At 38.6% G+C, this 24,739-nt stretch overlaps 1 protein-coding gene across 20 annotated transcripts in view; it reads left to right on the top strand.

Annotated features, from left to right (window-relative positions):
* PLEKHA5 (pleckstrin homology domain containing A5) overlaps positions 1–24,739 on the top strand; it is a 214,046-nt gene that overhangs the window by 74,409 nt on the left and 114,898 nt on the right. The window contains exon 4 of one of the 20 annotated variants that reach the window (XM_036297426.1): positions 6,353–6,741. The exons of 18 other annotated variants lie outside the window; for them this stretch is intronic. In XM_036297426.1, the coding sequence (XP_036153319.1) occupies positions 6,353–6,380 (28 nt within the window). In that variant the 3' untranslated portion in view covers positions 6,381–6,741. Of the gene's footprint in view, positions 1–6,352; positions 6,742–11,044; positions 11,181–24,739 lie in introns of those variants that run through there. One more of the 20 variants, XM_036297414.1, reaches the window with a different exon arrangement.

Below are 24,739 nucleotides of genomic sequence, written 5' to 3'. Positions count from 1 at the left end.
GGGCGAGGGGTATGCACTGTGGCCTCAAATCACCCCGGAATTTGGTATAATTCCTTAGCATTCCCAGTTCCTGTGGGGCAGGACTTCTCGAGCTGCGTGGTTGGACATTTCTGGCTGAGGGTGTCTCAGAGGCTGTAGTTGGGCAGTGGCTGGGGCCTCAGTGTCTGAAAGCTTGAAAGCTGGAGGATCACACAGCTGGCAGGATGGGGCTGGCTAGCTGGTTTCTCTCCACGTGGGCCTCTCCGCGGGATTATGTGGCCCTCCTGACATGGCAGCTGGCTTTGTCCAGAGTGAGCCATCCAGGAGACCAAGACAAGCTGCAATGGAGGGGATGCTACCAGGGTGTGCATGCCAGGAGATGAGGATCCTTGGGGGCCAGCGCACAGGCTGGCTACCCTACCTTAAAAGGATATGTATCTTTATTCATAATTGCCTTGGCTTTTTCATAAAGAAAAAATCTAAATACTTGATTTATTTTTCAATCTTATAAAGCACTTAATTGCACCATTCTGACATTCCTACTTTCCACAGGAAATTTGGGGAGTATTCAGATGCATACAAATAAATTTTAGAAAATGGGATTCATGAGGAAATGCTAAATGACTAAGCAAGTTCTGTTTGGTTAAGTACAGAATTAGGAAAAATTACTTAAATGTTGGGAAGACCCTAAATAAATTTAATAACTAAGTAGTCAGAGACATGTGTTAGCAAATTTTTAAAGGATGGAAAGATAATGGATTAGGAGTTGGCAACAGTGACCTGCAGAACTAATTCAACCTGCTGCCTATTTTTGTAAATAAAGTTTGACTGGAACATAGCAAAGCTCATTGGCCTATGTATTGTCTATGACTGCTCTCTCATTACAAAAAGACAGAGGCAATAGTTGTGACCACGACATTCCACAAAGCCAAAATATTTACTGTCCTTTGTAGAATAAGTTTGTTGAACTCTACTCTAGATTTTAGACTTTTGAATAAAAGATAAGTTTTTGGAGTGTTGATGAGATGCATAAATCCAAGCACAGTAGCATGTAAGTGAACTTTTAAACATAAAAGAAGGTGCAGTGTTAATAGGGGTTTTTTTTTTCTGGAGTCTTAATAATTTGAAGAGGAATAAGATTCACGATAATAATGCTTCATTAGGCAAGACTTTGTTTATTAAGATAATTCATGAGCTTTGAATAGGGCCCAGTGGGAACACGTGAAGCCAACATTTGAATAGCAAATGTGAACATTATGTTGACGGAATTGGGTTATTGTGGAAAAGCAATATAAAATTTTTAATCAGTTTCTTACTCTAAATTGGAAAGTAGGAATTTTATTATTTACTACTTTGAAATCTGTTCTGGTTTATGGTTAGAGTTTTGATTTTTTTTTTTACTTGAAAATGTAGTCTTGAGGTTATGCCCCTAAGTTAATAACCTTTATTTACCCATCTAGTGCAGAATGACAGGTTATCTACCAGTCCTTTGATATGCTGCAGACAAATTGAAATGTGAAGTTTCTGAATAAGAAGCACAAGGTGTAGTGCTCAGTGTCGAATGAGTAAGGACAAGAATGAACCGTATTTCTAATATTGCCATCAGCTTATATTCTCCTACTAGATTGGTTTGGTGGTCGTTATTAAAATCTTCTTTGTAAACTAGTAAAAAGAGTTCATATCAAATAAAACATGCTTTAAGAACGTGATATAAAGAGGAAGTGATTTAGAGATGACATTATTTTAGCATTTCGATTCAAGAAAATAACACCAGCTACCATTTACTGGGTAGTTACACTGGTCCAGGCACTGTGCTAGGCATGTTTCAAAAGGAACTCATTTCGTGTTCACAGTAACTCCAATGGATAAGAAATACCTAGTGTGATCCTCACTCAACACATGAGTAAAATGAGCCTTAGAGCGTTTAACCTGCCCGAAGGCAGTAGCTGGGCTCGGACTTGGATCTGGGACCTCGCACGCTGTCTCTCCCCACATCACACTGCTCGCCCATGAGCCTGTCGCCTTGTTCCTGGCTCCTGTCTTCCTTTCCATTTCCTTTAACCTTCTTCTCACCCCTCTTCCTTTCCCATTTCCTTTTTTTATTGTTAGTTGTACAACTAATACATGCTTAGCACCAAACAAAAGTATAAAGTTAAAAAAAAAAAAGTAGCTTTCATCCATACTGTTAATATGTACTGTTTTCTTACCTATTCTTTTACTCAAGATAGTATACATATACTGGAAATCTCTTCCAGGACACACAGTTCTATATTATTATTTTTTAAAAAAATATTTTATTGATTTTTTTTACAGAGAGAAAGGGAGAGAGACCGAGAGTTAGAAACATGGATGAGAGAGAAACATCGATCAGCTGCCTCCTGCACACCCCCCACTGGGGATGTGCCCGCAACCAAGGTACATGCCCTGGACTGGAACCGAACCTGGGACCCTCTAGTCCTCAGGCCAGCGCTCCATCCACTGAGCCAAACCAGTCAGGGCCTGCCTTATTATTTTTAACTGCTATGTTTCATGATTCATAGAACAGGTGTACTTTAATTTGTGCGGCCATTCCTATTGATTATTCTCTTGATTTTTGGCATCTTGTTTTCTTTCCTCGTTGCTGTTTATATAACTTTGCCTAATGAGCATCTGATGTTTGCCTTGCCTACACTAATGGAAATGACCAAAGTATATCTATCAATATAGATAATTTTTAAAAGCAATAGTTACATTCTTTCCATGACCTTGAATGGTATTCTATTGAGTCTAACTTTTTTGAGTAGGGTTTTGTTTCTGTATCATGAGGTCTTGTGTACCTTTCTTAAATTCCTTGAAGAATCTGTCTCCTTTGCTCAGTTATCAATATACTAGAGGCCCAGTGCACAAAATTTGTGCACTTGAGGGGGGGGTGTCCCTCATCCTGCCCTCGCCCTCTCACAGTCCGAGACCCCTCACCCCTCAATCCTTAACTGCAGCGAAGGCAGGAGAGGCTCCTGCCACTGCCACTGCGCTCACCAGCCATGAGCCCTACTTCTGGCTGAGCAGCGCTCTCCCTGTGGGAGCGCACTGACCACCAGGGAGCAGCTCCTGTGTTGAGCATCTGCCCCTTGGTGGTCAGTGCATATCATAGCGACCAGTCATTATGCCTTTTGTTCTATTTGCATATTAGGGTGTTGTTATATAGCAGCGGTTCTCAACATGTGGGTTGCGACCCCTTTGGGGGTCGAACGACCCTTTCACAGGGGTTGCCTAAGACCATCGGAAAACACATATATAATTACATATTGTTTTTGTGATTAATCACTATGCTTTAATTATGTCCAATTTGTAACAATGAAAATTGGGGGTCACCACAACATGAGGAACTGTATTAAAGGGTCATGGCATTAGGAAGGTTGAGAACCACTGTTATATAGGATTATATTTTATCTGTGGCAGAGTAGAAAACACAGACTCCTAATCCATTCCCTTCGTTTCGTAGTAGTGAAATCCTGGTAACCTTTCCTCAGTAAAACCTACCTGACAGCATTCTCGTACAAATGAAAGAGCAGTCATCTGTCCACTCTACCTGGAATGACTCTCAACAAATGGTAGTTGGTACTGTTTTGCTTCTGAAACTCTGGTTTATGCGTTTTTAGCTTTTTTTTTCCCTCTGCGTTCTTTTTTATTTTTTTTAAATCTTTTTTGAGAAATAGCTTAGAGTTGTGATTTTTGGGTGGGTTTATCATTGAGAAAATAAGCAAAATGGACTTTTTTGGATTCCAGAGTTGATTGATGACGTTGGCACCATTAAAGTGTTCAAACCCTTGCCTGTTGGTTGCAATAGAGCAAGAATTTAGTTCAGTCCTGAGAGCCAAGTTGTGCTGCCAGCTGGACCTCCTTCCTTGCCCTCCTGTAGAGAGGGCTGTCTCCTCCACTGACTCCACATGGCACGTCCAGCGTTCGGAGGAACCTCTCTGTTCTCATCTTACTCCACCTTTCCCCTTGTCTTCATCTGCTTGTGGGTTTCATGCTGCTTTTCTGGCCACTCCTTTGCTGCCCTTTTTTCTTCTGCTTCAGCCATATTGGTCTTGCTGTTCTTCAGATGGGCTCGTCCTACCTACTTCAGGTCTCATTTATTCCTACCTCAGTCCTTTGCACTGACCTTTCCCTCTGCGGGGCTCTTCACACACATCTCATCTTTTGAATGAGGCTTAACCATGACACTCATTTAGCTCCATCCCCCTACGCACATCCCCAACTCCTCTACTTTTTTAGTTTTTTCCCTGGCACATGCCCTTTTATCATACTATCCAGTTTACTTATTTATTATGTTTATATTTGTCTTCTCTGATAGAGTGTAAGCTCCTTGAGGGCACGGATCTGCCCTTCACACTAAGCACATAGCATAGGGCCTGGCTCATAGTAGGCATTGCTGATTAATGAAGCCTGCATCATGTATTCTCTTTTAGGTCACCTCATTTACTACCAAGGTTCTTTGCGCAGCGTATGTCAGTCACCCATAAATCTGTATCCCCAGCATAGACCCTTTTCCACTTCTCTCCTCACGGATCTCTCCACACAGTGTCTACTAGACACAACCAGACAGGAAACTTGGTAGCCGTCCTTCATTTTTGTCTTTCCTTTACTCACCCTCCAACCCCAACTTCCAGTTGATCGGTAGGCCCTGTTGACGTCTCCTCCTCCTTCCAAATATAGCCCAAATCTACCTACTTCTCTATCTCTGCCATTCCTCCCATTTTTGCCACCATTATCTCAGCCAAACAATTGCAGTGGCCTCTCACTGTTCCCCCGCTTCTTGACCCTCTACACCTCCATTCTCCCCACTTCAGACAGACGCGTCTTCTTAAAATGTAGAAATATAAATCAGATCAGATCACAGCCTTCCAATGGCTTTCCGTATCACTTAGAATAAAATCCAAAGTCCCTTCTCTGGCTTATAAAAAATCCAGCACTAGTTGAATGGCTACTTCTCAAACCTCATCTCTTAACTGTTTCCTCCTCACCCCACCGTGCTTTAGTCACACCCCTTCTTCTCTTTAGGGATGCCAGTCTTAGAGCCTTTACACTTACTACGCACTCTGTCTGGATTCCTTTTCCCCCTGTTCTGTCATTGTTTGAGCCAGTGCTTAAATGTTGTCTCCTCAGCAATTTTCTTGACCATCCATTCTCTCAGGCACTTAGCCTATCTTAGTTCTTGGCATAACCTTTGCCCTCTAACTTATATAGTCTTTGTAAATTGCTCCCCGCCCCCCCCCCCCATGAGGATGTAAGCTCCATGGGCATATAGACCTTTCTACCACTGTGTCCCTAGTGAGTAGAAAAGTGTCTGGCACAGAGGTTATGCTCAGTAAATATTTGTGGAATGAATGAATGAAACAACAAAGGGTACACAGTGTGTGTGTGTTTTTAAGTTACAGATTTCTGTAATACTTAATATGAAATTTTAAGTAAACCATTAAGAGTATCCTTGGGCAGGCCCAGCCAGTGTGGTTCAGTGATTGAGCATCGACCATGAACCAAGAGGTCACGATTCAATCCCCAGTCAGGGCATATAAATGGATTGCGGGCTTGATCCCCAGTAGGGGGCATTCAGGAGGCAGCTGGTCAATGTTTCTCTCTCATCATTGATGTTTCTCTCTCCCTCTCCCTTCCTCTCTCTGAAATCAATATATATATATATATATATATATATATATATTTTTTTTTTTTTTTTTAATTATCTCCTTAGGCAGAATGGAAAGAAATTGACTATTCTGGTTTTGGGGAAGAGGCACTAAGGAATTCTTATTGTTCTGTCCCTTAATTGAAAGCAGGAAAATAGTCTTGCCTCGCCCTCATTTCTTCTTTTCTTTGCACAGTACAGTGCTTACAAAAATATTTTCCTCATAATATCTTTATTTAGAAGCAAAATTGTGTGTGTGCCTTTGTTTTTCTAGTAAAGCACAAGAGATAATCTTATAGTCTAAGCATTGACAGTTTGAATGGCAAAATAATGTATAATTAGGACTATTCATTATCTTGTCACATGCTAAGTAGATACTAAGGGTTTATCACTGCACTAAAAGTCACTGGGATATTTAAGTTTATTCTATGAAAATCTATTGTAAAATTTAAAATAAATAGTTTCTGTCAGACAGTAACAAATAATTATGCAGAATTTGTTTATTCCTTTGCCCAAGGTTTTTGCAAATAGTATGCCCCAGATTTTGTCTTCCTGTTACTATTTCCTTTTCATTGTATATTTCCCAGGGCTTTACTTTCTTGCTCGATATTTGAAAAAATATCCTAATTTTGTTAGTTATTAAATCGAATGTTTTAAAAATCAAAGTGCTTCTAATTTTTTTCTTTGTTTTTTTAATGCCTTCTAAAGGTCTGAATGGGAAAGCAGTAAAATATAAGTGGGGATCCTTTACCAACGAGACTTGGTGCTTCGTGACTGATTGCTACTGTGTTGTACTGAGGTTTGTCATCGGTTTGTCCCAAAGAAGAAGGCAGTGGGGACAGTGGTGGCCGCGGCTATTTCTAACTTGTGGTTTATTTCTCATCTTCGAGATCCCCTTGCTTGGGGGCTGCGGTGGGAGTTGGAATTGACTGTAAATGGGCGTGACTTACTGAATTTTTCAAGGTGTTGGAAATGGTCTAAAACTGGATGTGGTAATGCCTGCACAGCCTGTATATTTATTAAAAAACATTGAGTTGTACACTTACCATATGTGGGTTCTCTGAATGTAAATTTAACGGCAATAAAACTAAACAAAAAACCGGATTTGCCCCCTTTGCCTTGGGTTCCTTACTTCTTGCTTACCAGTTCTTCCCTTCACGATTATTCTCCCCCTCCTTTCTCAGTACTTTTACCTCCTTCATGAGCTTATTGCCCTTTAGGTCACATTTAGATCATGGGTTTTGGAATCCAAAGTCTGGATCCAATTCCAACACCGATTATCTATGAGCCTCGAAGCTTCAGTCTCCAAATGTGTAAAATAGGCAGAATAGTAACGGGATCTGTTGCACAGGGATGTTGTGACTATTTAATGAAGCCCTATATCTGAAACCTTCCATAAATGCTAGCTATTTTTATTGCCATTTGAGGCAGTATGTGAGGTGGGGGTGAGCACAGAGACTGGACCCCGCAGTGTGGAGGCCTTGCACACCTCCGCCACTTCCCAGCTGTGGGACCCTGGGGAAGACATGTAACAAAGCTCTCGGGCTTTATTGGACATTTTAAATAAAGTTATTGCATTGGGTAAGTGCTGTCATTCATATAAAGTTTTCAGCACAGTGCCTGACAAAAGTAAGCGCTAAGTGCTTATTATCGGGTCCTTCTTTAGCACTCGGGCCCGCCTCGGCCTTTTGTAAGGTGACATTGGAACCCAGGATACTATCAAAACAGTTTTCACTAGGGTTGTGGCAGCCAGTAGGTAAATCCAGTAGCCTTTTTCATTCTGTCCTTGACCGGGTGGCCACGTCCTTGAAGTTTCTTCCCTGCATTTCCTTATTATTCCTGATGGGTGATTCCCACATTCTCAGCTCCCTTCCCGGGCCATCGGGGTCTATTCTCTGCCACAGGAGAGGGCATCCTCCATCGCTTCATTTGCTTCTCCTCTTCTGTAAATAGGCGTTGTTGGCCCTGATTCTTCCTGAACTCCCAATGTGTATTTCCTTTGACCTGCCGCAGATATTACCAGGCGACTGTCCGCTACCTCAAGTCCACCTGTTTGAAACTCAGCAGTCTCCTTTCCTGTTCCCATTCCCTCTGCTGAACTCACGCTCCCTCCTGCCTTTTACACCTGTATTTTCTGGCTTGGTTAGTGGCCTCACTGCACCCAGTTGCCCCAACCAGGATCCCTGCCTTAGAAACAGGTTATATCTTACTTTGATTTTTTTTTTTTTTAACATATCCATTCATTCTTATCAGAGCAGCATTTGGGAACTATTTTATCAGGTTTTGTCACTAGAAAAGGGATAAGCAAGTAAATTAAAGAATAAGTGATGAGAGATAAAGATATTTTTAAAATAGGACTTCTAATTAAGATCAAAAGGATAAATGTAATTAATGAGACAGCCTCAATTTTAAATCAGAATGCTATATTTGAATATGTGAGAGAGGGGGAATTCAGGTTAGAGAGTATTAAGTGATATGGAATTCGAAAAGGGACTTCTGATGCCAGGGTGCTGGTACTAATGCCTCATTTACCTCTTTTGTATCTGTCTTTCCAAAGTCGATTCCTTCGTGCTGCTGTTTGGCCATGGCCCTCTTGAACATACTAGTATGACCTACTTACTATCCAGGGTGTAAAATGCTTCTTGCCATCTGCTTCCAAATTCCATCCCAGATGACTTCGCTTCTCTTCCCAGGGTTGACAGCCTCCACTTTCCAGTACTCACACCATCAGGGCCTCAAGTTCTCTGGTGCCCACACCAGCTCCCAGGTCCCCTGCTGTCCTCCTCCTCAGCCTCCCACCTGGCTGCTTCCTCTTCCTTCCCTCTCGTTCCTGGACCAGATCCTCAGTCTTCAGGCGTTTCCAAGAGCCCACCCCCTCACACAGCTTTCCTGGATTCCCCTATCAGAATGTGCTCTCACTTCCCTCTGCACTCTGCAGAGCACTGAAGCACCGCTCTTTTGCCAGGATAATCTTGTGTTAGTTACATGTACGCTTGCCTCTGAGCTCTTTTAAGAGATCATCCTCCTTGTTTTTCTTTCTTTTTTTAAATTTTTTTTTTTTTTATTGTCTGAAGTTTTACATATGTCTCCTTTTTCTCAGATTGACACCCCCCCCCTCCCACTCCCAAGGACAAGCCCCCACTGCCCCAGTGTCTGTGTCCCTTGGTTATGCTAATATGCATGCAGACAAGTCCTTTGGTTGATCTCTAACCACCTGCCCCCCCCATTTGTCTCTGGATCTAAGTCCTCCTTGTTTTTCTTCCCACTCTTGCACCATGCCTCATATATAACACGTTCTCAATACATGTTTATAGATCAGAAGTAGATTTGTTTGTTTTCCAATGAAGAACTTTTTCTTTCTCTTTCAGAGATTTAGAGCTTTCGAGTGCCCCAGGTAACCTACTCTTTCTACAGAATCCTCACCTTCACACATACAATACACGAAACATGGTGCATATTTACACTTCATGGTACAGTTATAGCTCTTGGTACTTGGTTTTTATTGTGTGCTCCCTCTTTCCTGGGCATTTTTTTTTTTTCTTTAGAGCTAGAATGCTTATATGGCCTACAGAATCCACAGAACTTGCAGTTATGCCTACCTTAATACTCATCAATAAGAATGAGTTACTTGGGTAGAATGTTAAAGAAAATTGTGTTGGTAATTTTCTTTGAACTTAACTTTTTTTTTTCCTAGAAAGGTGTTGGAATTAAATGTGGCTCCATAAATGGTTCTCTGTAGTTTTTGAAAAAAAATTCTAACATTTTCTTTTTTACAACCTCTAAACTTCTTAATGATCTTGTTCCATTATCTGTGAGGGACTTGACTTAGCTGCTGCTGTGGAATTTCTCTCTTTTCTAAGCCTTCTTGCTTTCCCAGGCCTTCCATGTTAATTTGGAGGTGGGGAAGAAGGGGTAGACAAGGCTACTGTTCATAAAATGAGATATTTGTGTGGGGTGTGGATAGGCAGTTTACAATAAGGAAGTGATAGAAGTAACCAGGAAAGGTTGTTAAGAGAGGAAAGCCATGCCTTAGCATATGGGCCCGGTTAAAGATGCGTTAGCCCCACTCCTGCGGCGGTTTGCTCTCCCAAGCTTGGTGTGTCGAGTGTATGAACACTTTCTGCTTTTGCTTGTCTGCTCAAGGTGAAAATGGGAAGTGGATTTTTAAGAGTTGTCTGGTGGTTTTGGTGGGGCTCTGTCTGCTGTGCCAGATTTCTATATCGGGAACATTGAAATGATCACAGAGCAGAGGATGAGGTTGTTCACCACATTTCCAGTGTTGGCAGCAACTTACCAGAAAAATTAGTTAGTTGATCACTTAAACATACACATGTAAACTGGTTGAGTGTGAGTGAGTGGTGTGTTGTAAAAATTGTTTCGCAAAATGCAAAAAAAAAAAATTTATTCCTGTTTATAGCTTTAGCAACATTTGGGTGAGGCTTGTTGTTATATACGCATATAATTTATTATGTATAAGCTATAGATGAAATATTCTATTGCTATAATTTAAAGCAGCGGTTCTCAACCTGTGGGTCGCGACCCCTTTGGGGGTCAAACAACCCTTTCATAGGGTCGCCTAAGGCCATCGGAAAACACATATATAATTACATATTGTTTTTGTGATTAATCACTATGCTTTAATTATGTTCAATTTGTAACAATGAAAATACATCCTGCATATCAGATATTTACATTACGATTCATGACAGTAGCAAAATTACAGTTATGAAGTAACAACGAAAATAATTTTATGGTTGGGGGTCACCACAACATGAGGAACCATGTTAAAGGGTCGTGGCATTAGGAAGGTTGAGAACCACTGGTTTAAAGGTAGCTGGCATTTTTACTAAAGGTACGGAACATTTCAGTTTACTGATATTTACTAATATTTCCCAAGGAGAAACTAAAGTACTACTAGATAGTTTGCTGATTGTTTTATTTGCTGAATAGGCAAGAGGACAGGACAAGGGGTTAAAAATGAAATATGAATGGCTTACAGTTTGCTTTGTTATTCAGTGGTCAGGTTTACTTGTGGGGAACACATCTTGGATATCCTGAATTCTCCTGTTCATGCCAGCACTTTTTGGAATACTTAATGTTGACATAGTGAAATATAGAAACCTAAGGATCTATTTTAATAAAAGTGTAGAAATAATCATTTCCAGTCACATCAAGTTAAATGAACCACAGAAATCAGGAAGTTAAAAACAAATCAATTACCACTTGGTGTTTCTGTGTAGTGTTTTGCAGTTAATCATCTTCGATTGAATTTGCAGCTCTCCGAGTTTGTTGGGAAGTAGGCCATCTCATGCCGAGATGAAATACCAAGTCATTTAAATTAGATACTGAGCATGCTCATACTTTTGGAGTACTTTTGGAGACTGCAGTGTAGTTCAGTTTTATTTTGTGGAGAGAGCAGAAAAGAGACCATGGTGTGCCCTTTTGTCATCATTCTGTTAGAGGGCATGTAATTTGTCTTGGAAACCAGAAGCCTAAGATAAAAAGAAGAACGCAGGTCTTAGCAAAAGGCTGTTTGGTGAGTTGATTAGCTGTTTTGTTCTACTTTTATAATCCTTAGCAAGGCTGTGTATGTCTTTACTTAGATCTGCCGCTTGTTTTATACTGAGCTGAAGCTTTATGTAGCAAGGAACTTAGCTGGGATGAGGAGAAAATTGTTTCTGCAGTCCAGATCTTTCTTTTGAAATATTTTCAGTACATTTTTACATTTCTTAGGTGACAAGTTCATAAATTGCTATGCTGCCACCTCCTTCATGTTCCTCACAAATTTCATTTGTTCACTGCTGCTGAATAATGCTGGCAGAATTATGTGCTGAGGGAATACAGGATTTGTCAGTTTGGACAGTTTAGCATTTTTGTTCTTGTGTTTTAATGAAATTATAATGTTTGCTTTTACATTTCTTTGCTAAATCTAAAAAGTAGTAGTGGTTAAGTCCCACTTAGTATAAGAGCAAGAATTCTTTAAAGAAAGTGAAAAGGGTATATTGTAGTAATAGCTACATATTGTTCAAACGGTAGCTCAAAAATAAGTTGGTTTTGTAATATAATTGGTCATTTAAAATACTCTAAAGTAAAATGAGATTGACAGCATATTTGTAAAATGTTACAATTACTCAGCATTCGTATTTATAATTTATTCTATTTTTAGATATTGAATTAGCTTCAGAAGTGTTTAGAGCACAATAATAGTTTTGCTGTTTTGGGCTCTTACTTCCCTTGAGCTCATATTATGGTGATTACTAGGGAGATAATTTTATTTAAATGTTTTGTGATTATTTTTATTATTTTTATTATCCAAAATGTTCATGTTCTTCCATGAAGTTAAAGTGAGGGAGATCTTGTGTATTTTCCCCCATATTATATTCTCATAGTATCAAGTGATATTTAAAATCTACATATTACTTTGTAATGAACATGATTTTTTAAATATATTTATAACGCACAAACTTGGCAACCAAATCTTCAGGGTATTCTCTTGGAAATTAAAATTGCATACTCTGCTTGAGATAAATCCTTGTGTTTTTGGAGATTTGAAGGAAGCAAAAATTAACATATTTATTTCCTTGGGGGGAAATAGTATTTGAAACAAGAAGTCAGGTAGGGAATTTGAGGTGCTTTAAAGAGTTCTAGAAAAAATAATGTAGAGGAGTGGGAGGAATAGGAAGAGAATACTAAAAGCTCGGTGCCTTCAAATGCCAGGCAATTATGTGATGGTTTCCTGAAATATCTTTATTTTGTGAACTGCCCCCTCTATGCCATTTTCTAGGATTGGCACATGAGAAGGAAGTGGGTGTATACTCAGTTTGTATATTCGTGAAAAGGGAGGGTTAACAGAGATGAGAACTAGGTGATAATACTCAAGAAATCTATTCCCACTTCTAAATACTGACTCACTTGTGTGACCTTGGGCAGCATGCACACTCTGTTTACTTCCATTTTTTAATGTATTATTTTACCATGGTAATAGGTTTATTTAAGGTTTCTAAAGTAATAAGATTATTTCTTGGACTGTTGCAAAGATTTATGAGGTGCCATAAGTTATTCACAGATAGCTGCTGGGGTGGGGGTGGGGGGGAACACAAGTATTGCTTTTACAGAATCTTATCAACTGCTTTCTTATTTTTAATTTAAAAAATTTCAGATGTGTAAGTCCCTCTGTGGTCTTTGAAACTAATTTAGCAGAAATACATATTTCATGTATAGTATGTAATTAAAGTATGACAGATTTTTTTAAATTCCCCCATTCCCCCCCCGTATTTATTCTAAACTATGGATAATAATGACATTTTCATGGCAAAATTATACTTGACATTGTTTTTCTCTTATGTATTTAGTCCCATTTACCTCTAATCATAGATATTCAATAGAAGCTAAATGACCAGACAGCAATTTTGTACTATAATTATATAATTTAATAAATATAGGTGCAAAGACTATGTATATAACAATATCTATATAATAAAAGCCTAAGCAACCGTTATGGCAGAATGACCAGAATGACCGGTTGCTATGATGTGCACTGACCACCAGCGGGGCAGACGCTTAACACAGGAGCTGCCCTCTGGTGGTCAGTGCGCTCCCACAGGCGGAGTGCTGCTCAGCCAGAAGCCTGACTCACAGCTGGCAAGCGCAGTGGCAGTGGCAGGAGCCTCTTCCACCTCCACGACAGCGTTAAGGAGCGAGGGGTACCACAGTGTGAGAGGGTACAGGCCGGGCTGAGGGGAGACACCCCCCCCCCCTCCCCCAGTGCACGAATTTTGTGCACCAGGCCTCTAGTGTAAATATATCAAGGTGGCATGTTGTATGCCTTAAATTTACCAATGTTTTATGTCCAGTGTATTCAATTAAAAAGATAAACAATGGCAGTTTGTAGAAAAAAAATATTGAGAAATATTGGAAAAATGAAAGGAGAGGGGATATGAAAAGAAATATTACTTATGACAAGGATTTCTTTGCCAGGTCTGTAAAAATTAAGTACACAACTGTATATTTTGTTCATTTCTAAATCATTACGTTCATCAGCTCACTTATTTAACGTAACATTTGCCAATGAAGGAGCATTTATTTCCCAAATTTTATGAAGTTAAATAATGCTTGAAGATCCCAAGATCTTATTTCAAAATGAGATCTGTAAGTCATGTAGGTTTGGGGAATAATGGGCTGTAAGGGCTTTTTATAGTACAACTTCTTGGCCTTAAATATCCGGTTCAGAACTTTATTCTAGAACTTAGTTTTCTCTGGAATATGCTTTACTTTTGCAAAGAAAAAAACAGTACATGATATTAAAATTTTATCAAGTCTTTTTATTAATTCTGAATATCAACTCTTATAAAATCTGGGTGAGAAAAGAATGGTGGATTTGCTTATATTTTCCAGAAAACTGCCTCAGTTCTTTTTTCATTTACAAGAACAATCTTAGAATTACAATGTAAATAGGATATAAAGGGCATGATTAGATTTAGTGATAGTAATAGTGATATAAGCTAAAATTAGCATTTTTGAAAACCCCTACTCTACAAGTGTAGGCAGTGAATACTATGTGAAGAATTTGGGGCACATGATTACCATGTAAAGGTTTAATAATTCTCACAAGTTTCCATTCATTCTCTTAAAGTTACTCCTAGATTACTCCTGTAGAGAGATTAATTTTTAAAATATAGTTTGTAATGGGAAATAAGTGATCACTTATTTATAATCTAGTGGACCTGAGTTCTGGTTTTTACCATTAAGTATCTTCATTTCTCTATTCTCTTTGTTTTCAATAATGTAATCGAATGGTTTGTCCCTCCCGCTGCACAGCAGAGCCAAACACTAAACCCGAGTTCTGCAGTGGAGAAATTAGAGTTGTTTTATTTGCAGAGTGCTAAGCAAGAATAGGAAGCTGGGTAGCTTAAAGCCCAAACTCCCCGATGTCTTAACAATTGGGGGCTTTTAAGGGCAAAAATCATGAGTTAAGGGGTCAGGGTTATGAGCTCTGTTGATTGGTCAGTTGCTATGCAAGCTTTAGCAATCCGATTTATTCAGCTTCTGACAACGTTCCGTTCGGGTCTATATGACTATGGCCAGGTGGTCTCTTGCTTAAAAGGCTGCATTCTTCCGTTACCTTAAGCAGAGTATACCTTCTGAAACTTGCTTTCCAGGCAGGCCCTTATATAAACCCTTATTCTATAACCTTCCAGGTGGACCTATGACTCTTTAGAAAAGCTAATTTAATAATTTTAACTAAAAGTTATTTTCTAATATATTTAGTCTATTATGATTTGTTGTCTGTTTTCATAGTAAACAGAAATATCAATATATATATCTTCTATATTTATGAGCATTGAATTTTATATAAAGAACCTAGCATGATGTGTAGTCACAAAGTAGATGTTCAATGTTTGTCTTTTTATTTTTAAAAAATTTATGTTTTTTCTGTATTAAACATTTTTTAAAGTTCTATTTGAGCCCTAGCCGGTTTGGCTCGGTGGATAGAGCATTGGCCTGCGGACTGAAAGGTCCCGGGTTCGATTCCGGTCAAAGGCATGTGCCTTGGTTGCGGGCACATCCCCAGTAGGAAGTGTGCAGGAGGCAGCTGATCGATGTTTCTCTCTCATCAGTGTTTCTAACTGTCCCTCTCCCTTCCTCTCTGTAAAAAGTCAATAAAATATATTTAAAAAATAAATTTCTATTTGTAATACTAGAGTCAGAGATGGGTGCCGATTTATAAATAATTATATACTTAGATTCTTTTTATAATAATAGATTGTTTAAGCCGGAATGTATAAATGATACAGTGTTGGAAAACTCTCAATTGCTTAGTCAACTTTCATAAATAGAGTAATGGCTAAATAAATATCTGCATATTCCAGCTGTTTGGGGCCTGGTTGACAAAGTGGTAAGTATTTTGGCTAAAGAAATGCCTCAAATTTGTTTTTATCACTATACAATTTTAAATAAATAAAATCACATTTAGTGAAATATGAGCTTTTAAATTAGTAGAATTTAGCAATGCCTAACACACAGTTGGTACTCACTAAATGTTTATGGAACTAAATATTTTTCTTTTCTTTCTTTCTCTCTTTCTTTCTTTCTTTCTTTCTTTCTTTCTTTCTTTCTTTCTTTCTTTCTTTCTTTCTTTTTATTGCTTAAAGTATTACAAAGAGTATTACATATGTCTCCTTTTTTTCCCCCCGCCCTTGACAATCCCCTGGCCTCCCCTACCCCCCAGTGTCTTATGTCCATTGGTTATGCTTTATATGCATGCATACAAGTCCTTCGGTTGATCTCTTACCCACCCCCCTCCTGCCCTCCCACCCTCCCCGACCTTCCTGCTGTAGTTTGACAGTCTTTTCGAGGCAGCTCTGCCTCTGTATCTATTTTTGTTCATAAGTTTTTTTTGTTTTTTGTTTTTTAAATATATTTTATTGATTTTTTACAGAGAGAAAGGGAGAGAGATAGAGAGCCAGAAACATCGATGAGAGAGAAACATCGATCAGCTGCCTCCTGCACATCTCCTACTGGGGATGTGCCCGCAACCCAGGTACATGCCCTTGACCGGAATCGAACCTGGGACCCTTCAGTCCGCAGGCCGACGCTCTATCCACTGAGCCAAACCGGTTTCGGCTTGTTCATAAGTTTATAATGGTCTTTATTATCCAGAAATGAGTGAGATCATGTGGTATTTTTCCTTCATTGACTGGCTTATTTCACTTAGCATAATGCTCTCCAGTTCCATCCATGCTGTTGCAAATGGTAAGAGTTCCTTCTTTTTTACAGCAGCATAGTATTCCATCGTGTAGATGTACCACAGTTTTCTAATCCATTCATCTACTGACGGGCACTTACACTGTTTCCAAATCTTAGCTATGGTAAATTGTGCTGCTATGAACATAGGGGTGCATATATCCTTTCTGACTGGTGTTTCTGGTTTCTTGGGATATATTCCTAGAAGTAGGATCACAGGGTCAAATGGGAGTTCCATTTTTAGTTTTTTGAGGAAACTCCATGCTGTCTTCCATAGTGGCTGCACCAGTCTGCATTCCCACCAGCAGTGCACAAGTGTTCCTTTTTCTCCACATCCTCTCCAGCACTTGTCGTTTGTTGAATTGTTGATGATAGCCATTCTGACAAGTGTGAAATGGTACCTCATTGTTGTTTTGATTTGCATCTCTCGAATGATTAGCGACTTTGAGCATGTTTTCATATGTCTCTTGGCTTTCTGAATGTCCTCTTTTGAAAGGTGTCTATTTAGATCCTTTGCCCATTTTTTGATTGGATTGTTTATCTTCCTTTTAAGTTGTATGTGTTCCCTATAAATGTTGGAGGTTAAACCCTTATCAGTGATAGCATTGGCAAATATGTTCTCCCATGCAGTGGGCTTTCTTGTTGTTTTGTTGATGGTTTCTTTTGCTGTGCAGAAACTTTTTATTTTGATGTAGTCCCATTTGTTTATTTTCTCTTTAGTTTCCAATGCCCTAGGATCTGTATCGGTGAAGAAATTGCTTCGGCATATGTCTGAGATTTTGTTGCCTTTGGATTCTTCTAGTATTTTTATGGTTTCCCGTCGTTTATTTAAGTCCTTTATCCATTTTGAGTTTATTTTTGTGTATGGTGTAAGTTGGTGGTCTAGTTTCATTTTCTTGCATATATCCGTCCAATTTTCCCAACACCATTTATTGAAGAGACTATCTTGACTCCGTTGTATGTTCTTGCCTCCTTTGTCAAATATTAATTGAGCATATTGGTTGGGGCTGATATCTGGGCTCTCTATTCTATTCCATTGATCTATATGTCTGTTCTTGTGCCAGTACCAGGCAGTTTTGAGAGCAGTGGCTTTGTAATACAGCTTGATATCTGGTATTGAGATCCCACCTACTTCGTTCTTTCTCAGGATCGCTGCAGCTATTCGGGGTCGTTTTTTATTCCAGATACATTTTTGGAGAGTTCGTTCTAGGTCTGTGAAATATGCCATTGGTATTTTAATGGGAAGTGCGTTGAATTTATAGATTGCTTTGGGCTAAATATTTTTCTTTTTATGTTTTTTAATCAATATCAATGAATAAAACTATTTAAGAGCTTATTTTTTGTTTCTTTGTTCTCTACTTTTGTGAAGATTGCTGTTCTTTACAAACAAAACCCTTTCATACTCTTATTATTTAAGAAACACACTTAAATTATTAGACTTCATTATATAACCTCCTTAAATGAGCTGATAATGTGAAATGACAAGGACATGAAAATTTGGTGGTTTGTTCAGTTTTCAGAAATTGAATGGGCACATGGGTCGGTATTGGAAAAACACCTTGAATACTATCGTTAGGCCCATGGATGTTGTACATTATCTTCTCCAGTATGCTTTCTGTGAAACTAGCTTTTTGACACTTTTTTACACTTTAAATCAATGAGAAACTATGATTTGTTTACTAAAAGTGATTTGATAAGTATTTCAGAAACATATCTTTCCTTTGAGGACAAGTCGCTTATGGCAAGAAAGGGAGAGAATTGCAGCAGTTAACAGCTCACCAGCAAAATCCATCTGGGGTATGGATAACTTAATCTTAGGAACTGGTGTAGAAATCATTCTATATAAACAAGTAGAGATTATAGGGCAGAGGATGTGAACATTGGGAAACTTTATCAGCGTATCAGTTTCCTGGGTGGTCAGAGACCTCATTTTCACTCCTTTTCCTCACTTCCCTAAAGAGTTTATAAGGAAGCAGGAATTTTTCTTATAATCAAAGAATTGATCTGTTTATAGATTTTAACAATGATATTTGATAGTTATTGATGCAATTCTAGACATTAACATGAAGCTTAGCACATTTTGCTTGTTTTTTAGCGCTCATGGAGGAAGATTACATTGTGTACTTTTTCTCTTTAATACTTAAAAATTATAAAATAATATTGTAAAAATATTACACGTACACAAAGGATATGAGTGGGATACCCATATATACCCACTATCTAGCGTATGACAAAACAAATACTTGAACTTCATAAGACTTAGTATTACTGTATTGCACATTTCAGTTATTTTTAGGTAGCTGAGGAGTGATTTAACATCAAATGCCAAATTCCTCCTCTACTGTTGTAGTTATAGCAAATATTTTTAAGTAATTTTAAGAGAAAACAATATATTCGGGGGGTTTTCCTCCTACAAACTATAATTTTTGTTATAACAAATTTGAATCTAGGTAATGTTTTCTTCTGTTAAAAAACATGATCTTGATTAGGTAACTGTATTCCCAAATTTTCATGTGCTTGTAGTGGCCCTGCCACCTCTGGCCCATGATCTCCGTTCCCAGGTTTGACTGACAGGCATCTTTCCTGTGCCACCCCAACTTCACCGCACATGCACACATCTCCCTTTGTCTAGTCCCTTCCCCCAGAGGTTTGCAGGGAATGGGCGGGTGGTTCCCTGGGGAATGTAAAGTTTCAGCTTCCTGGTGAAGCTGCTCAAATGGCTATGCTATAACCTCTGGCCTTCCTCTTGCTCCTTTTCTATTATTAATAACTAACTAATTACAATGGTATTAGTAACATCTCAAATGACAACTCATAAATGGGTGAATAAAATGTAGTATATTCATACAATGGAATGTTGTGTGGTGACAAGAAGAAACGAAGTGTTCATACGTGCTACACCATGAATGAACCCAGAAAACATGTTAAGTAAAAGAAAGCATTCATAAAGGACTACATATTGTATGATTCCACTTGTATTAAATGCCCAGAATAGGCAAATCCATAGAGGCAGAAGATAAATTCATTGAGGATGCCGGGGGGGGGGGGGGGGGGGGGGGGGGGCTAAGGGGATGTGTGATGAGGAGTGACTGCTTATCGGATGCAGGTTTTCTTTTGAGTTATGAAAATGTTCTAAATTTGATTGTGGTAATGATTGTACAATTTTTATGAATATATCAAAAACCATTGAATTGTATACTTTAATGCTGAATTCTATGGTATCTGAATCCAAAAAAGCTGTTATTTTTTTAAAAAGTAATACTAGGTCATTATGAAGAAATTGGAAAATACAGAAAACTATAAATAAGGCAACAGAAACTACTAGTAATTTCACCTACCAGAGAAACTAAGAATATTTTTTGCATGTTGCCTTTTTCTTCATTATGTATACCTCATGAATACATATTTTACCCTTTAATTGGAGTCATATGAATATACAATATTATAATTCTACCTTTTCACCTAAAAACTTATTTTAAGCATTTTCAGAAAAATTCAGGAATAAAGTTTATTGTAAAAAGTTATACATGCTTATTGTTTTATTAAAAAATTAACAGGTAAAAAGGATAAAATAAAAAGCATTCATGATCTTACTGTTTTACTATTGATATTTTGATAGGTCTTGATTTTTGTGCTTAGCTTTAAACTGTTGCTGTTGAATAATAATAGCTGTCGAGTTCAAATGACTTTCATATCTAATTTACATATTTGTTTATTTTTTTCTAATTTTCTAATGTCTATTAGCTTAGTCTGTCTTTGGATCACTTTTTCATTTTACTGTAGAACACCAGAATTACTGAGTAGTGAAGTAGAGAAAGTAATTGAAACTGTTATGTTGAGTTTGAAAAAATAGAAATTAGTGATTTCATGCTTTTTTTTTCTATTATTGTAAAGGTTATAAAGATTTTAAATAGAGGGCAGCTCTATTTACCAACCAAAGTAAAAAGAGAACAAATTCAAGTTTGGTTTTAATAAAGATATAAAGCATCTGTTAAAATGTTAATTTTAAGTAAATGTATTAATAAGTGGCTTTTTTAAATATATTTTATTGATTTTTCAGAGAGGAAAGGAGAGGGATAGAGAGTTAGAAATATTGATGAGAGAGAAACATCAATCAGCTGCCTCCTGCACACCTCCTACTGGGGATGTGCCCGCAACCAAGGTACATGCCCTTGGCCGGAATCGAACCTGGGACCTTTCAGTCCGCAGGCTGACGCTCTATCCACTGAGCCAAACCGGTTAGGGCAATAAGTGGCTTTTTGAAAAATTAATCTGTGCTCCTATGTTTAGTTTTAATCTTAAATATTTATGACTTGAAATGTTACATGGCCAACATGTTCATAAATTCACCAAACATTACATATACTTATGTTAAAGGTTATTGAGGATCTGTTATCTCAAATAATCCTCACAGTATTCTGTGGGAAAGGTATTAGTTTTAGAAATAAGGAAATATTTTTTTGAGAGTGCTTCTTTTAAGTTCATAGAGCTTAGCTTATAAGTAGCAGAACCAGGATTTAAACCCAGATCTGTGTAATTCCCAAATTCTTCATGTCTAACCTGAAGAACTCTATGTGTTTTTAATATTTTATTCCCTGTGCTAGATTCTGGTGAGCCTCAGACAGTTTTAATCCAGCCAGTAGAGGGAATATGGCCTAAAAAGAGGTAATTTCTGGTAAATAATTAAATATGCATGGGACCATTTACCAAGTCCAGACCCAGGTGCCTAAATCTCCAAAGAAGGGTCGCATCCCTCGGGGGCATGCTGAGGACAAGGAGAGGAGTGTGCAATGTGAGGGGGCGGAGCTCCTCCTACCCAAGGAGCCGAGTGTGTGGGCGGCTTCCCGAGCAGATGATGTCTGTGTTGGGTTTGGAAGGATGACTAAGAATATGCTAAGCAGGGGTGGATAGCACTCCAAACCGTGAACAGTGAGACCTAAGGCTTATAGATCTCTTCAAGGAACAGTTACTTAAGTGCTGCTCAAGTATTGGGTGTGAGGTGCTTGGGGACAGGGGCCTTAGGCAAATAATGAAGACAGATCAGAGTAGCATTGAGTGCTGACTACTCACCACAATTGGGGTATATTTGAGACGAGAAATTTAGGATATAAACAGGTTTAACTGGGAGTAAATAGGTTTGGGTATTTTGAATCCTAAATATGGATAGGATATTCCTTTTGTTGAGATAGCAGAAATTAGATCTTTAGGTTCCTACAGAGCAAAAAAAAAAAGTATTAGGGCCAGATGCAGATTAGAATGTATAGGTGTGATTAAAACACCAATATTGTTTTTGAATAATAACAGGAGTCACTAAATGAAGAGTGAATTAAATTACTTAAGAATAGCAGGTGTAAAGAGCATCAAAGATAGAACCTTAAAGGAAACCCAATGGCTAGGTGATGGGCAGAGGAAACCTAGGAGAAATGGTTAGCATCAGAGAACCGGAGTGAGATTAGGAAACCAAGAGAGAGAAGCAGGAGCATAACTGTACATACACATCAGTCCTGTGGGTGAGGACTAAGGAGGACGAAGATGAGGACATTTGTCCATTAGGAAGACATCAGCAACCATGAGTGTGGAGGACAGAAATAATTTCACAGTGAGTGGAGGAGTGATTGGGGGTGGGAAGGAGTGGAGTACAACCAACCAGTGGGAGCTAGTCTTTGGACCAAGAAAGAAAAGAGAAATGAATTGACAAGATGCATCAAAGAATGGAATAACTAAATTTTTTTCAGCTGGTAAGTAGGAGCTCAGTACAGCAGAGATTGACGTTGCAAGAAAGGAAGAACCAATTGTTAGAACAAGGTCCCAGAGAAATTGGGAAGGCAGATCAGAGATACAGAACGGAGGGAAGGCATCTCCACTTCTGAAGACTTGAAGGAAGAAATAAGAATGGGCTTAACTTCTGTTAAGATTTGAGCTATAGGGCAACAAAAGTTTACTTGGGGGCACTGGAGGGATTGGGTAGGTGGTTTAAGGAGGGTTAAAAATTTTAGAATAGCTGCCAAAGGGAGAATGAAAGCAAATTAAAAAGTTGCCTGCCAAGTGGTATTAAGAACTCATCTGAAGCTGGAAACCAGGAATTGTTTATGCTGACTTTCATTTAAAAGCCAGTGTATATTTTCTCCTCCTCCTCCTTCTCCTCTTCTTCCTCCTCCTCCTCCTCCCCCTACGTCCCCCTACTCCTCCTTCTCCTTCTCCCTCCTCCTTCCTCTGGATAGATGCTGGCTTTCATTTAAAAGCCGTTGTATTTTTTTCTTCTTTTTTGTTTTGTTTTTGTCTTCTAGAATTTGTTTGCTTACTAAAAACTATTTTTTTCTTTTGCAATACTTGGAATCCCTGTCAGTTTAAGCTTGTTTAGGTTAGTCAGAAAATTTTTGTGTGAAATATAAAACTATGTTATGTATTATAGATAATACAGAAGCTATAACAGAATCCAGATATTGAGTAACTATTTATTGTTTAGTGCTCTCTCACATGCAGAGATGGCCAGGGTAATAGGGACTCTGACATGTCAACAACTGAAATTTTAGCCACATGTGTGGGTTGCACATAAGAAGTTGAGATAACAACATCCACCCAACCCTACTTCAAATTACATTTAAAATTTTGTAAAGCATTTTTGTATTTGAAACCATATATCCATATTCTTCTGAAAAAATGTCGTAAGTCATATAAAGGACAAATCCTAATCCCTGAGACCCACTCTAAAATTTATTTAGCAATTTTAAAGAACTCAAATTATCTAACAAGTTTAAAAAAGTCTGTTCTGACCAATTGGTACTGAAGAACCAAGTTCATCTAGTAGATCTCATATATAGCTCAAAGTGTTGGGTTTGGGTTTCTGTCTAAATTTGTATCTCCAAAGATAAAATGGTAATTTTAACAGTTAGTCCCCATCTTTTATATAAGTAAGATGTACTCAAAAAGGTTGTATAATTTTGAGTTTAGTATTCTTGGGTTTATTTATATTGCTTTCTTATGGAAATCTTCTCAGCAAAAGGTAAAACACATCATCTACTACTCTAAACCAGTATATATGTTTTTAAATCCTCACCTGAGGATACTTTTTTTTAGGAGAGGCTGAGGGGGAGAAACATTGATGTGAGAGAGAGACACATCTATTGGTAGCCTCCTGCTTGCACCTCGACAGTGTGGAGAACAAACCTGAAACCGAGGCACGAGCCCTTAACCAGGAATCAAACCCATGACCCTTCAGTCCACAGGCCAACACTCTAACCACTGAGCGAACTGGCCAGGGCCAGTAGTCTATTTTTTATTGTAGCCCAACCTATCTCAAAAAAGAGATGGGCCCTCGCTGGTTTGGCTCAGTGGATAGAACATCAGCCTACAGACTGAAGGGTCCTGGGTTCTATTCCGGTCAAGGACACGTGCCCAGGTTTCCGACTCAATCCCCAGTAGAGGGTGTGCGGGAGGCAGCCAATCAGTGATTCTCATCATTGATATTTCTCTCTCTCTCTCTCTCCCTCTCCCTTTCTCTCTGAAGTCAATAAAAATACATTTTTTTAAAAAGAGAGAGATGGGATCTGTGTGAGTTTTCCAATCATTTGTGCAATAAATATTCTACCCTGTGCTCCATAAACATCTCTATCACAAGCCCTGTTCTAAAACGCTGAAGAGATGATGGTAAACGAGAGGAGAAGGCATTTGGAATACAGTGTACTTCTGGAAAGGGGAAGAGAGCTTGACTGAAGCGGTAGATTGCCCAGAATTGCAGAGTATGTTTAGGCACCAAAGGGTTCATGGAAAGGCTACACGTGTATAGGATGAACTATATGATACGTAAAGATATGGCATAAGACACATTAGTGCTCATAGGTTTCAGTTGTGCTGGTTGATGCTGTTGCTGTCATACCTATTGCAGAAAATGGTGGGGACTGGAATCAGAATCTTGGAGAAATGCCTGTGCTTAAGGGACACGAGTAACGTTGTAGCTCATGAGGTAAGTCAGAAAATTAGTGCAGAGAGCTCAGGTCTGAACTCAGGAGAATTCAGTGTTGTGGAGGCCAAGGATGTAAAGATTTCCAGTTGTCAAAAGCTGGGTAGACATCGAAGGGATGAGAAAGAAACAGAGGCCATTGATGGAGCAATTACGAGACTATCGATTGCCCTTTGAGGAAGCAGTTTTAGTGGCATGCGTGGTGCAGACTTCTGGAGAGGTTTGGCAGAAGTAGAAAGATGCAAGAACTGAGTGCTTTTTACATTTGAAATAAAAAAATTGGGAATACCTGTGATTTTAAAAAAAAAAAACCCAAACAAATATTTAATCTGTTTATCAAGAATACTACAGGATGAGGATTTGAGTGTTAAACCCCAAAACATGTTTTATTC

The sequence above is a fragment of the Myotis myotis genome, unplaced genomic scaffold (assembly GCF_014108235.1).
Source record: "Myotis myotis isolate mMyoMyo1 unplaced genomic scaffold, mMyoMyo1.p scaffold_m19_p_3, whole genome shotgun sequence".
In the NCBI taxonomy this organism is placed as follows: domain Eukaryota; kingdom Metazoa; phylum Chordata; class Mammalia; order Chiroptera; family Vespertilionidae; genus Myotis; species Myotis myotis.
This window is presented reverse-complemented; position numbering and strand designations above follow the sequence as displayed.